The sequence below is a fragment of the Plecotus auritus genome (assembly GCF_963455305.1).
Source record: "Plecotus auritus genome assembly, chromosome: 8".
Classification (NCBI taxonomy): Eukaryota; Metazoa; Chordata; class Mammalia; order Chiroptera; family Vespertilionidae; genus Plecotus; species Plecotus auritus.
This window is the reverse complement of record NC_137782.1, coordinates 155,165,902-155,180,010: the sequence shown is the minus strand read 5'-3', so window position 1 is coordinate 155,180,010 and position 14,109 is coordinate 155,165,902. Positions and strand designations below refer to the sequence as shown.

The 14,109-nt window shown below is 42.9% G+C and overlaps 1 protein-coding gene across 5 annotated transcripts in view; it reads right to left on the bottom strand.

Moving 5' to 3' along the window:
- MAP4K3 (mitogen-activated protein kinase kinase kinase kinase 3) overlaps window positions 1–8,886 on the bottom strand; it is a 133,115-nt gene extending 124,229 nt beyond the window's left edge. For 4 of the 5 annotated variants that reach the window (XM_080683351.1, XM_080683352.1, XM_080683353.1 and 1 more), the window contains exon 1: window positions 8,426–8,886. In XM_080683351.1, coding sequence (XP_080539477.1) covers window positions 8,426–8,521 — 96 coding nt within the window. In that variant the 5' untranslated portion in view covers window positions 8,522–8,886. The remainder of the gene's footprint in view (window positions 1–8,425) is intronic. The other variant, XM_080683355.1, reaches the window with a different exon arrangement.
- Between the last annotated feature and the right edge of the window lie 5,223 nt (window positions 8,887–14,109).

Genomic DNA, 14,109 nt, shown 5'->3' with positions numbered 1-14,109 from the left:
ATTCCCCCAGAGCAAGCAGGATGTGGGGGAAGTGAGACACATGGCAATCCAATATGGAAGGCCACTCTCCCAGTATGCTAATTTAAAGTCTCCTTTCTCGCCATGAAAAAGCTTTAAAAATTTAGAAATGTGTATGGGATATCTGTGCACTTGTAAAGGGAAAAGCTAGTTTGGGACAAAGTGTGCACGGTCCGATTTCGGATATTAGATATTGGACTTGACTCTTTGCAAGGGCTACAGAAATGAAAAACCCAAAACTGGTGTTTTTTTTCTAAGAAAAATGGCGGATTTGACCAAAAGGAAAGAAATTCAAGCTAGTTACAGCAATAGGATTCGAATTTCCATAATAAAGAGTAGTTTTTAAAATGCTAATGAAGGGTGTTAAAAAGCTAACTTTTAAGGCCTTCAAGAAAATCAGTGAATTGTTATAAAAGAATGTATCCAAAGTAAATGCTTTAAAATAATTATAATTGACTCTAGAATCTCAAAGAAATTGTTGAAATATAGATAAATAATGTATTAATTATAAAGATCAAATAGCCCAGGAAAAGCCACTGACTACGCCCTTTGTTAATGGAGGAAGGGGTAGACGCCCTTCCCCCAGAATGACAGGTAATCCAGTTTCCCGCCAGTAGCCATTTTTTAAGGACAATTTTTGCATTTGAATACCTGCAGGCTTGCTACTCGACTTCCCCCGGCAGAGAAAAAACCTGATCGGTTTAAAGTTAATTATTGTGTTTTTGAAATTTATTCTTAAAAGTGTTACTAATCAAGAACTGCTACATATTTGACTGGCCAGCTCTAAAGGTTTAAAGTTCAAATTGAATTGGGAGAAATTATATAGTTGTGGTAATTAAATGCCTAAAATATAGACATTTAAAATATGTTTTCTCTAATAATTAGGAATTCAAAATATGTTGTTTGTTGGTCTACTTAAATAAGAAGTATTAATTCTGTGATCCCAACTGAAATTTTTAATATAATAACCAACTTAAATTTAATTGATATCTTAAGATAATTATAAAAAGTATATAATCTTTAAATCATATATAGATATTTGTTTGATCGTTTTTTCTAAGTTAAACTTCAAGGCTGTAACCGAGGGATAATAAATTTGGGAACATTTTAACAGGCCCTAAAATGTTTTCAAGAAGTTATTCTCTCTTCTTACAGGAAATATTTTGAATTTAACCCAACTAATATACTTGAAATTGCACGGAAAACTTTATCAAATAAAAATTAATAACTATATTTTACTTACACATGTTATGAAGGTTTTGGCCTCTAAGAAGGGTAAAATAAGTAACTAAATATTTCTTAAAATTCAATAGCAAAATTTTAAGGCGGAAAGTTGAAATGACAAAAAGCCCATAGCCACCTGCATTTTTAATTAAGCTGAAGGTGGGGCAGCTTTTGCACCTTGTGAATCAGACGTAAATATTTACTAAGTTTGCTTTGCTTTTTAAATTAAAGATACCTACTTAAATTATAAACAATTAAATTCTAATAAAGCCACCAGAAACAGCTAGTGAGATTTCTGTTTGTCTGCAGTACAGTTTTGGCTTTAACAGTTTAGGCAGCCGCCATGTTGGCCACATGGCTAGCCGCTCCCTTGGGGGCCGCCATCCTGAAACAGCAAAGGCCAACCCCTCCCTTTGAATAAAGTTACTGAGACCTCCCATGATCCCTCTGTATATGCTAATTAGCCAAAGGGGATACTCTTTAAAAATAAAACTCTAGCTTAATAAAAAGGATAAATTCAAAAATTTTGAAATCTCTTCCACTAATATTTACAGGGTAAACTAAGATTGTTGTTAAAGTATTAATCTGACAGTAAAATAGTCAAGTTTACTGTAATGAGATTTCTTGTGACATGGCTATTTGGATGCACGAGCAAATCTTAAGCAGCAGTCTTGTAGGTTGCTTATTGTAAAAAAGAAGGACTAAGATTCTTAAGTGAAACTCTGTAGCCTGAGAATTATTTTGGAAGGAAATAGAGATTTTCTTCAAACATCTGAAAAACTGTAATTAAAAGTCAATAAATTTGGCCTCATAAACTGAAGTAAGTAATTTCTGTTTTTGCCTCCTTGACAAAGTTTATGTAAAGTTATTCAAAGACTAATTGCAAAAATTTGGTTAATGTCATTTATTGTCCATAACCTAGGACAAGTAAAGTTAAAAAATAAACCTTATTTCAGATTAAAGTTATCAAGACTGCATTAAAAAAATTTCCAAAAGCCTCCTAATATTTAAATCAAAAAAGGGGGGATAGTGGAAAAATATCATATGTGGAGAAATATCCTATAAGTAAATTACATCAAGAAAATTTTTACTTTGAAAATTAATTTTCATTTGTAATGCTAATAACAAGACACCCAGGAAACACACATGGTGTCAAAATAAGCCAAAGGAAAATTGGGCAAAAATGAAAAAGGATCCCAAGTCTAATTTATAAAAAAGATTTCTTTTATTAACCTTTGGTCGAGAATATGTTTGTATATTTCCAGAAAACAACTCCAAGACCATGTGGATTCCTGCAACAAGGTATCCCAAAAGAAACTGACCGGATTGCTCTAGCCATGAAGACAAGAGGAGAAACAGTCCAGAAATGGAAGACGCTGAAGACGCCTTGCTATGCTAGCAGTCAGCAGCTGTGTGTCGCAGCAGGTTGCCCAGGACCAAACCAGAGAGGGTCGGACCTGCATTGCCACCGTCTGTCTACCATCCAGAACTAGCATATCATTGCTGACATGTACACATAAGGAACTGTTGGACATTGAAATTGGGACTCAAAAAACTGTTGGCCCAGAAACTTACTACAGACTGATTCATTTGCCTCTCAGCATAACCACTACTGCTTGTCTCATTTTTCTTCTCATATGTTTATTTCTAGTCTGCAGATGCAAGAATTTTTAAGGAAAACAAATGGGGGATATGTTGGAAGCCGCGCATTGTCTTCACTAGCAGAGAGGTGTGGACAAGGAACCCAGAAGGCTGGTCAACCTTGAAGCTCTGAAAGGTCAGAGCCAACCACCCACTGTTTAGTTGAGACAATGATAGCTAAAGCAACCTCCACCTTTGAATCTTACGTAAATCCTTGCTGATTGGCTATTATTGGGATTGCCTGCCTAGAGCTATGGGTGGATCCCATAGTCTTAATAAAAGGGGATCGCTAGGCCGGAGCAAAGTATAGTCCTCCCACTAGAGTTGGGCTCCCCCCTGGTCCCCAATATCGCCAAATTAATATTTTTCTAGTCTCTTTCATTTGTGTGAGGCCTCCTCCAGAACCTGAACCCTGAACCATGCGGGAAGTGAAAGGGGTTCCCGCAGTTTTGATTTTAAACTATGATAACTAAGAGTAGGTACACATTTTATGTTCCTGTAAATTCTTAGTACCAAGTCTTGTCATTTTTGCTACTCCACCCACAGTCCCTAATACATTTCCGTTCATATTATAACTATTCAATGTAGTATGGTTATTCAATGTACTCTCAAGAGAGAACTACCAACTATTTATTCTCAATACAAAATAATGCATTAGATTTTCTTTCCTAAGTAAATATATATGCTTAATATATACACAGATCAAATCTTGGGAGTTAAGTAATTCCTTCAGGGAATCAGATCCATATCAAAATCACATAACCTGCAGGTTAGCTGTGTGTGTTTTTTTAAATGCTGTATAGAAATTATCCCATAGTCTGTTCCATCATCACTTTTCATCTCCAATAATACTGATGTTGAAAAATTCTACATTAATTTGCCTTAAATATTCAAGCAATCTTTCCAAAGTTTAGGGACATTTCCTCTGATACCCTTTAGACTTCGTTCTCCATGGAAGTAAAAATAAGCATAACCCCAAATAACCGTGTTTTCTTTTTCTAAATGCTTAAGGTCTTCATGACCCTCATCAGAAGTGCCGTTTCAGAACTAAGTTTTCCTGAAAGGTTCTTATAAAACACTAATCTAAGAATCAGTGTTTGATGATATTATCATAGCACCTTGAAAGATGCAGTTACAAATAAGCCAATATATAATTCACTAAACACTTGAACATACAAATTAATTTCCTGGTTTCACTGCCCAATCTTCAATTTTTCTCCTGTCAGCTTTCATACTGACTCCAAGTCTGTTTATATAGACTACCATGTGAACACTACTTTGGAGCTTAGCAACATTGCAGCCTCTGCTTCAGAGGAAATGGCCTCCAAGCATACATAGATAAAATAAGTATCAACATTTCCAAAGCATGTCCTACCAGGCACTAGTTCTAAGGACAAGCAATAAACATTGCAAAGAATCCTTAGTCAAGTGAGTTTGAAGCTTGCTGGGTAAAGCAAAGTTTAACAGGTTTCTTGGCCACAGGACTTCTCAGTCTTTAATACTATACGCACAGTACTGCTTTCCCTGGAGCATCCCGGCCACACTATGGAAAATGCCTATGAAGTCCAGTCCGGAAGTAAAAGATGATTCCAAGGCTTCAAAACTTACTGAGTTGTCAGTATTGGGGCTTTGACAGAAAGGGGTATGAAGAGAGGCACACTTGGAGGAAGACGTGGTCTGTGAGGAGGTTAGCTGGACAATGGGCCAGAGCTCAGGAGAAAGCCCGCGGCTGAGACACCTGGGAGTCGTTCACAAGGGACTGGGCTAGAGTCATGCAACCAGGTAAGATACTTCCCGAGAAACACATGGACACTGGTCCTTCCAAACATCCTTTGCCTTGCCCTACCTCCAGCTTTAGTATCCTCTGTGTCTCTCTAGCACTAATGCAGAAGGACATCAGGACATAAAGAGTTTTAGGGTAGGAATTATACAAATGAAACTGGAAAATTTCGTGAGAAAAAATAGCATAATGCATGTGAAAATCATATCAATGTTGATAATGTGATCTGGTAAAAACGAAACAAAACAAAAAACACCAACAAACAAAAAACAAAAAAATACCTAATTTCTCCAAGAAAACCCTTTCAAATGACAAACCTACAGGTCATTCTTTTGGGGGATCACTGACCTCTTTGAGAATGTACTGAATGCTATTAGGTCATCTCTCCAGAAAAATATGTATACATACAACATTAAGCCTATTGATTTCAGAGGCCTTCACAGGCCCCTTGAGGACCAACCACAGAGCTCTCTTTAGCTGTCAACCCCTAGGTCCCTAGGAAATCCTTGCTACAGATATTTCATCTGACTGACAGATACTAGTAAAGCCCACAGTTACAGGACATAGTTAAAGGCAAGTATTACTTCTTTAAAAACACACACAACTCTATCCCCATGTACTTTAAGACAGCACAGAGGAAATACATATTTGCATTTTTTGGACCCAGAAAAAAATCAAACCTTATTTGTTGAGTAAAATTCAATTCATTTATTTAACACCATAAGCAGAAAGGCATATGATGGTAATACCTTCACAACAAAACAGCCCTGAGAAGCTAAATGATTTTATAAGGCCACAGAGCTCATAAGTTCCAGATCTTCCACTTCCTAGTTCAATGCTTTTTAACTAAACCATGCCACCTGAAATATAATAAGCATATTACTACACTGGAGTAGGATCGTTTTCAAAATAAAAATCCCTTAAAACACCAACCTTTTAAGAATGACTATAAATAATTAGGTCTCTAACTTATTTACTTAATCCATTTTTAGCACCTAGATGCTGACAAATTAAGGAGTAAATTATATATATTGGCTTTTAAAAAACAAACCCTCTAATGCATTCCTCTCTAATCAATGCAATTTATATAAATAAGAAAAATCTAAAACAGCAAAACAAATACAAAAAAAAATGTTCGCTTTATAGCACAAATATGATTACAGGCAAAAATACAAATAATTTAAACTGTGGGTTATTTAGCAAGCAGTGGTTCTAATGCCAAAAACTACAGGGAGTTTTTCCGCTCTGGGCCCCTGGTAATGGAAGAGTCTGACAGGTAGGAATCGGGCATCCATCATGTGATATCCACTTGGCAGATTACAATAGTGAGGCCTAGCTGGCTGCACAGCAGGAGCGAGGTATGCCAACTGCTACTTAAAGATCCAAATGGCACTCAGAGCCTGGCTACAAGTGAAATGCTCAACTAAATATGTGCCTCAGTTTCTCCACTGGAAATTCAGTAATACATCACCTGCCCATGCCCTATCTTTACAGAAGCAGTGCTGCCTATTGGTTAAAAATGCAGTCTCTGACGCTGTTTGAATTTTGGCTTTGCCATCTACCAGCTTTAGCAAGTTACTATAACCTCCCTGTGCCTCAGTTTCCTCAATTGCAAAGTAGAGTTAATAACAATGTCTATTTCATAGGGTTGTTGTGAGGATTTAGTAAATTAACACATGGAAAAACCTTAGAGCACTGCCTGGCAAATAATAAGCACTCTGTAAATATTAGTTTTTATTATCATTATTTTAAAAAGATGACAAGATTAATCAATTTATACCTGTATTGCATATAGACGTTCTTGGGAAATTACAGGCCTTAATTTGTTTACTTTTTAGTCACGTGGCTTAACTAACAGCTGTTTTTTTCTAAATATAGTAAAGGCATGGCCAATTATTCTTGTAAAGAAATGAAAAAGAACTCACTGTACACACTGCCACCTAAGACTTACACATTAGCAAAGTTTTAGTAACTTTTCATCTGAATGTAAGTAGGCTCCTTTACCAGCTGGATTCCTTCATTTCAACTTTTACAATCACCACCAACTCCCAAACACAATAATGGTTATTTTTACATGAACGACTGCAATAGCTTCCTAACTGCTTTCCCCTCATCTCCACTCCCCACACCGCAGTAGATAGATCTTTCAAAAATCCAAACTTAATTTCACTCTCCATTGTCCTGAGGAGGAGTCTGACCTCCTTACAAGATCTAAGAGGCCAGCATGATGAGCTAGGCCCAGTGGTCGGCAAACTGAGGCTCCCGAGCCGCGGTTTGCCGCTCTGTTGACTAATGAGTTTGCCGACCACTGACCTCCCTTCTCTGGACGCTCAGGCCACACAGGCATCCTTTCAAGACTCAGAGCCTTCACAAGAATGTGTTCTATTTGGCACAATTCCCTCTCCCCACTGCCTCTGACTCCCCAGAGGAGAGCATTCCTCCTGTGCCATGCTCTCATAATCCTAATCTTAATCCTTTCTCCTCTGCAGCACAAAATAAAACTGCAATAAAATAAACGGTTGTTTAATGCTGTTCTTGTCCCCCCAAATTATAAACTCCAAGTGGGAACATGTCTGTCTTTGTTACAACCCAAGTGCTTTGATGTCCTGTACCCTATACATAGCAGGTGTGCAGCATACACCTGTCTGCGGGGGGGGGGGAAGTAATTAACTGATGGTGGAAAGCAAATCCATCCACCAACCAAGACTAATGCAGGATACTGGCTGCACCGTATTAAATATCTAAGTAATATGCATGACAGTGGAGTAAAAGTAAAAACCTATTGCTTCAACGAGGGCAAAATCAAGTTAAGACGAAGCTTTCCGAAGTCAAGTTAAGCTTTGTGCATCCTCAGGTTTATGTGAAACAGGAGTTGCTCCACTTTGGTTACCAGTAAGAAGATCCACAACTAAATCAAGACTGCTACCACATTTGGCACTATCCTCCTCGCTTCTTGGCAGTCTCTGCGAGGCCAAGAGTTGAGCTGGCCAGGGAGGAGTGATTTATCTCCCACATTTAGAAGTGGTCCCTCTACAACAGCAATGCTGTACTTACTCATGGGCTTTGAATTCTAACCTTATCAAACCAGGACCTCTCCGAAGTATTTAATTCAGGTGTTGTTGTTTTTCCAGGGACCTATGGATCACTGGAAAAACAACAACACAATTTTAATACGGCATCAAAGTCCAGTTGGACTTGGAGAAAAGTTTCTCTTTCCTTAAAAAAAAAAAAAATCATGCTAACTAGATTGCTTTTACCAAAGAAAGGCGTTACTGAGAAAAAAAGAAACCGGTATGCCGATGGTAAAAGGCTAAAAATTGAGCGGCTGTCGATGGAGGCTGCCCAGTGTAATAACAACTACACCGGGGCCTGGTGGGTGGACAGCGGATCCGGCCAGGTCCGTCTGAAGCACGCAGGTTTGACATACGCCAAACCCCTGCGGTCTGGCTCGTCGCACCGACCCTGCCAAGCAACAGACGCCCAGCCCCTGCGCGCTACGAGACGCAGAGCTGCCCGCTCCCCGCGCCCGCTCAGCCCTCCCGGGGAACGCGCGTCCAGGGCAGGGCTCAGGTAAGGACTGGGAGGTCTCGGGGTTAAACATTTGGCCCTTTGTTCGTTCCCAGGCAGCGGAGCCCGGGACACCCGCTCCGCCTCCTCCCCCGCAGCTCCGGGCGCCAGCGCCTCCCGCCGCCCGGGCTCCGCCGCGCCCCCCTCCCCCCCCACCTCGGGTCGGGACCCCGGTCCCCGGCGGCGCGCCTTTACCTTGTAGACGTCGCCGTAGGTGCCGCTACCGATGCGCTGAATCAGCTCGAAGTCCTCCTGCGGGTTCCGGCGGGACAGATCGAAGCCGGGGTTCATGGCGGGCCCGGGTGCCCCCCGCCTCCCTCCCGGGCCGGGGAGGGGGGGCGCTCAGGGGGCCACACGGAGAGTGGGAGCCGCGGCCGGACCCTTGCTCCCCCGGAGGTCACAATCGCCCGGCTCCACGCTGCAGCCGCCGCTCCCCTCACGCCGCCGCCGCCGCCAACGACGGCGACGACCGGGCTAACCGTCCCCGCCCCTCGCAGCCGCGCTGCGCCGAACCCCGGTCACACCCACGGGGAGAGGAGAACGCTCGCAGCCCCTCGCTCCGGGTGAAGCTCCAACATGGCTTCCGCCTTCGCCGCTCCTCCCCCTCCCCTTACTCCGGCTCCTCCACCCTCCTCCCCTTTTCCCGACTCCCGCCCGACTGCGCAGCCGCGATCCCGGAGGGAGCGCTCCCGGCCCCGCGCGCTCCAGGCCTGTGCGCGCTCCGGCTCTGCGCGCCTACCCGGCCCGTGCGCGCTTATCCGGCTCTGCGCGCTCCGGCTCTGCGCGCCTACCCGGCGGTGCGGGCGGCCGAGCTTTGCCCTTTCAGAGTGGCCGCGGCTTTCCCGGGTGCGGAAGTGTGCCGGGCTGCAACGGTCCGATGCCAGAAAAGGATTGTCTGCCCCAGGGACCAAGCGCAGGACCGGCAGAAAGTAGCTCCTACCCATGTCTGATTCCCTTGATGACAATGTTTGACTTTGCTGGATCAGGTCCCACTACTAAACCGGTGGAATAGCTTTAATTTGCAAGACAGACAATGTCCCAAATTTTAGAAGCAGGTACACATAGGACACAGCCGAGTACCACAGACTTACTGGAACTGTGGGGAAGGGTTTTCCCTGAGGAAAGCCCCTGAAAAAAAGTGAGCAGTGCTTGCCCCGATACCCGACCCTCGGGGCCCTTGGTGTCGGCCTGCCAGGACGCAAAAGAGGGCAGGCAAGAGGGCAAGAAGGGAGGCGTGTGGCGTGGGCAGGGCATGGGAAGCTCCAGGAGCAAAAACACGCAGAGCGGCCGCCAGCAGCCGGTGTAGAGGGCGTGGGAGGCACGCAGAGCACAGAACTAAAGCAGCGATTGACTACCTCACCAGAGACGAGTGGATTATCAAAGGCTCTGGGCGGGTACTGTGCAAGCTGTCAAGCAACCTTGCAAAGAAGAGGCGGCGGAGGGTGGAGGATGGACAAGTCCCATTCCTGCACCTGCAGTGTAAACACGTGATGATCTGGAAGCTCTTTACCTGCCCAAAGCCCCACCCTGCTCAAGACCCAGATTTCCAGCATTACATCCAGTCTATGTGGACACCAGTGCTGTCCAAGAAATCATGTAGGTATGGAGGGTTAATTTTCTGTTCTCATTAAATTGTCCACTAGGCTTTTCCAGAAGATTTGATCAAGTAGGGGATGGCCACTTAGGCAATACCACTTTGGAGTGTTACTTCAGAAATGCTTTCCTAATACCTTTTAGGCACCACACCTTCTGACCACTAATATTCCCTAATGCCTACTGGCTCCTGAGAAGCTAGATCTCATCAAACCTGTTAGGGATAAAATAAATGCAATCAAACAATAGCCACGCATACTGCTTATGGTTAACTTCATACATTTTTATCTTTTCAATCCTTTCTCCTATAGTAAGACTGCATATTTAGCAAATTCCCAAAGAAGTTTACTCTGAGTACCTATGGACAAAAAGATGTTGAAACATGACCATCTATTCAATGATACAAGTAGCCTTTCAATTGTCTAATTTTTAATTAAAGTATCAGTAATAGGAGCATATTACTTGAATTGCTCCCCCATGAATACTTATAATTGGATTTCTTCTAGATGGGTCTACCTTAAAGCTCCGGTATCTTGAGAATTAAACTCCTGACTGAATGTTATTCCATGGCCAAGGATCCTGCTTTTGCCTGTTTAAGGCACTTGCTGGGGGCCCAGAGTGCAGGCCTTCCTTCTGCTTGTCCATATTTGGAGAATTGTTTGGCCTCTTTAAACAGGATAATCAGCCCAGGATGCAGGTAAGCAGACCTAACAAACTATCCCAAACAGGAATCAGTTGCGCTCTCTTTCTCTGCCTTTTGAAAGCTGGAATGCCAAATTCTCAGGATTCTCAGGACTGAATGCTGCACAAGACCGTTCTAATGGTTTCACTGTTTTGTTTGCTAGGATTATCATCTGTGCAGATAACTTTGCATTTGCATTACTAATAGACTTCTTTCAAAGGGGAAAGACATGTCAGCAGGGCTGCGGCAGTCTTTAAAGTTTTGTTTGTTCCTTTTTGGCAGGGCCAACCTAGTCCTTTTGAAAAGAGATGGATTTCCATGTAAGGGCCTGATTTGCCATATGGGTTTCAACATAAATAAAAGGTTTTGTGCAATTAACTGCTCACAAAACATAAAATATTATGTTCTTTGTAATATGTACATACAACCATATCCGATGTCCTTTTTATTCTATTCCAACACTCACTTTGCTAGAAGTAACACTAATGATCACACTTTCTTTGAGTCAGAGAAATAGCTTCCCTCTTCTATGATTGGAAGCATCCTTAGAAATCATCTAATCCTTTCAAATAAAAACTACTTCACAGCATCTCTCCTATGTTTACTGCTGTTCGGATGCGGCAGGTCCATGGATTCATTCCACATCATTTTGTTATGACGTGGATGAGATGCCGTAGGAACTTAACTCTTCTTTATTTCAATTAGCCTGTGGTAAAACTGGTTTCATTGTATGTCATTTCACCACAGTTCCAAGAACCTAGGAGCATATTAAGTGCCTAAGGACTTACTGTATCTGCAGTAAAAGGGAACCCACTGCTTCCAAAACAATTTGCCTCATTATAAGATAGTGCTAGTAAATTATCATCTTAATAATAGAAAAATAACGATATCTAACATACCAAGTGCTTACAAGGTGCCAGGACTGGAGTCAATTACTTTCCATGTATTATTTAATTCTCATAACAACTTGCTGATGTAAGTATTATGATCTGCACTTTTTTTCAGACACAGGCAGATTAAGGAGCTCAAGGTAAAACAGAAAACTGAAATTTGAACAGCAGTCGTATGACATGAAGGCCAGACTTTTAGCCACTAGTCTATACTCTGCTTTTATAGTATACTTTTTAAATATTCTCTTATGCTAAGTGGTAAAGAATATGGAGAAGAAAAGCCACAATCCTTGCCCTCAAGATGTTTGCAGTCTCACAAATCTGTGCGAAGCACTGAGGAAGGACATTAATGTAAACAGGAAGACACAGGAATGCTGCTAAAGCTTGAAGAATGCATTGGAGCTGGCCAGACAAATGAGGGGGAGGCGCCGTCCTCCAGGCTGGCCGCTTAGCTGCAGCCTGGTGAAGCACCCACTCCCGTAAGCATCACACAGGAGGGGGAACATGAAGGCTAAAATGGGCAGTAGTAGCTAGTTGCCTACATTTCCAAACCACTCTTTAGTCCGCTTATCTCTCAGAGATATGTAGCTTAGTGATTCCTCTGTCTCCGCGCCAACTCCCTGTTTCATAGCCGCCACTCACCTGCAACATAACCACCGCTCACTTTCAGTACACCAGCGGCGCCGGGAAAGGAATACTGAGCAAGCCCTGGCTCAAAGGGGACTGACTCACAGCAGCCAGGGCATCCATCTCCTCTCCACCCAGCCGGGGAGCAGAATCAGACATAGACATGTATGTGGAACAATATGGCAGAAGCTTCCAGGAGATTATATAGCCTAGTTAGCACAGCTCTGAGCCAGGCTACCTGTGTTTAAATCTCGTCTCTGTAGCTTTACTGAATGACCTTGGGAATTCTTTCAAACTGAGGCTGTCATAAAAAGTCAAAAAGAAAATACATGCAAAAGACAGTAGTGCCTGGCATCATAATAAACCCACAAGGTATTAATTACTAATAGTTTGAATATTTTAGAATGTTTTAAGGGCAGGTAGGGATGGGAATGGAGAGATGGTTTAGAAAGCAAATTCAACGATCTATATATATGCAGTAGGTCCTCGGGTTACGTCGCAGAGCCATTCCTACGGCACTACGTAACGTGATTTTCGCCGTAAGTCGGAACCCACCTACATAAGCACCTACGTCACTCACATGGAGCACATACACAGCAGTAAGGAAGTGAAATAGTAAAAAAAATTTAAAAGACAACAATTCCTGACCTTTAATCGTGGTAAATAAATAATAAAAAACATAAAGCACCTATGTACATACGTCGAAATGACGGAACTTTTTTTTTAATAAATAAATGGGGGATGGTGACATAACCACGAAACGACGTACATCGAGTCCGATGTAACCCAAGGACTGCCTGTAAAAGCCAAGTGACTGGAACAATGGAAGATCAGAACAACCAGAAGGACCGGTTGCTATGATGTGCACTGCGGTGGCCAACTGGCCGGATCAGGGCCCCGATAGCCCCCCCTCAACCTCCCTCGGCCCCCTCCCCCCTGCCAGCCCCGCCTCTGATCGCCCCTCACCTTGATCGGGGGTGGGGCCTGCCGGCCATCCGCCCATATCCCCTCCCTGCTGCCGGCCCCCATCAGGGCTGGCCAGCCAGACCTAACCCATGCACAAAATCATGCACCGGGCTGCTAGTCTATATATATAAAAGTCTAGGCAACCGTTACGACCAATCAACCAAATGGTCGACTGGTCACTATGACGCTCACTGACCATCAGGGAGCAGATGCTCAATGCAGGAACTGCCTCCTGGTGGTCAGTGCACTCCCACAGCCAACCTCCTAGGGTGGGCCAACCTCCTGTGGTCCCTCCCCGCCAGCCAACATCCCTGATCAGTCCTTCCCCACCCCCCACCCCATGGCTGGCCGGCCCTGATCACCCCGATAGGAACTGGGTGAGACAGCTCCAATTGGCCCCGATTGCTGGCCTGGCCGAGGGACCCCACCCGTGCACGAATTCATGCACCAGGCCTCTAGTATGTATATAAGAGACCTGAATTAAAGCCAGAAATGCTGAGGAAGGAAAGAAGGGAAAAGAACCTAGGAGGTAAATGGAAGATGGGATTAACAGGTTTGAAGAAGCAGGCAGAGACATGGGTGCCATGTAGACTTCTGGCGTACATAATTGGAGGATCCCAAAAAGGTGATAACATTTGCCATAATAAAAGGAACTAGGATTCTTTGGGGGATGGTTTTAGCACTGGATCGAAGTAGATGGTTCTCTTTTGTACCTGTTACATTTGATGTATTCAACTGGAAACAAAATTAATGATAAATAAATATGTAGGGTTGACAGTTGGAAAATATGTCAGGGCTAATTTTTAAGTTTAATGAGTCATAGTTCAGAAATATTTATTGAGCATATATTATGTGCCAAACTGTATTAGGTTTAGGCGATACAATAGGGCATGGTCCCTGAACTGAAGTTAAGGGTTCAGACAAGTTCTCAGGTAATTCCTTTGCAGTGAGATAAATCCTGGATGCAGGGAAGCAGAGCCAGGAGATAGTAGGTGCTGCTTGGGCTAATAATTTGACTCCTTTTTAAACCAATACATATTTTAAATTTTTCTTTAAACCAATATTTTTAAAAGCATGTGCCCAACATTTATTTACAGGTGAGGTGGAGCTCTGCAAAGGGA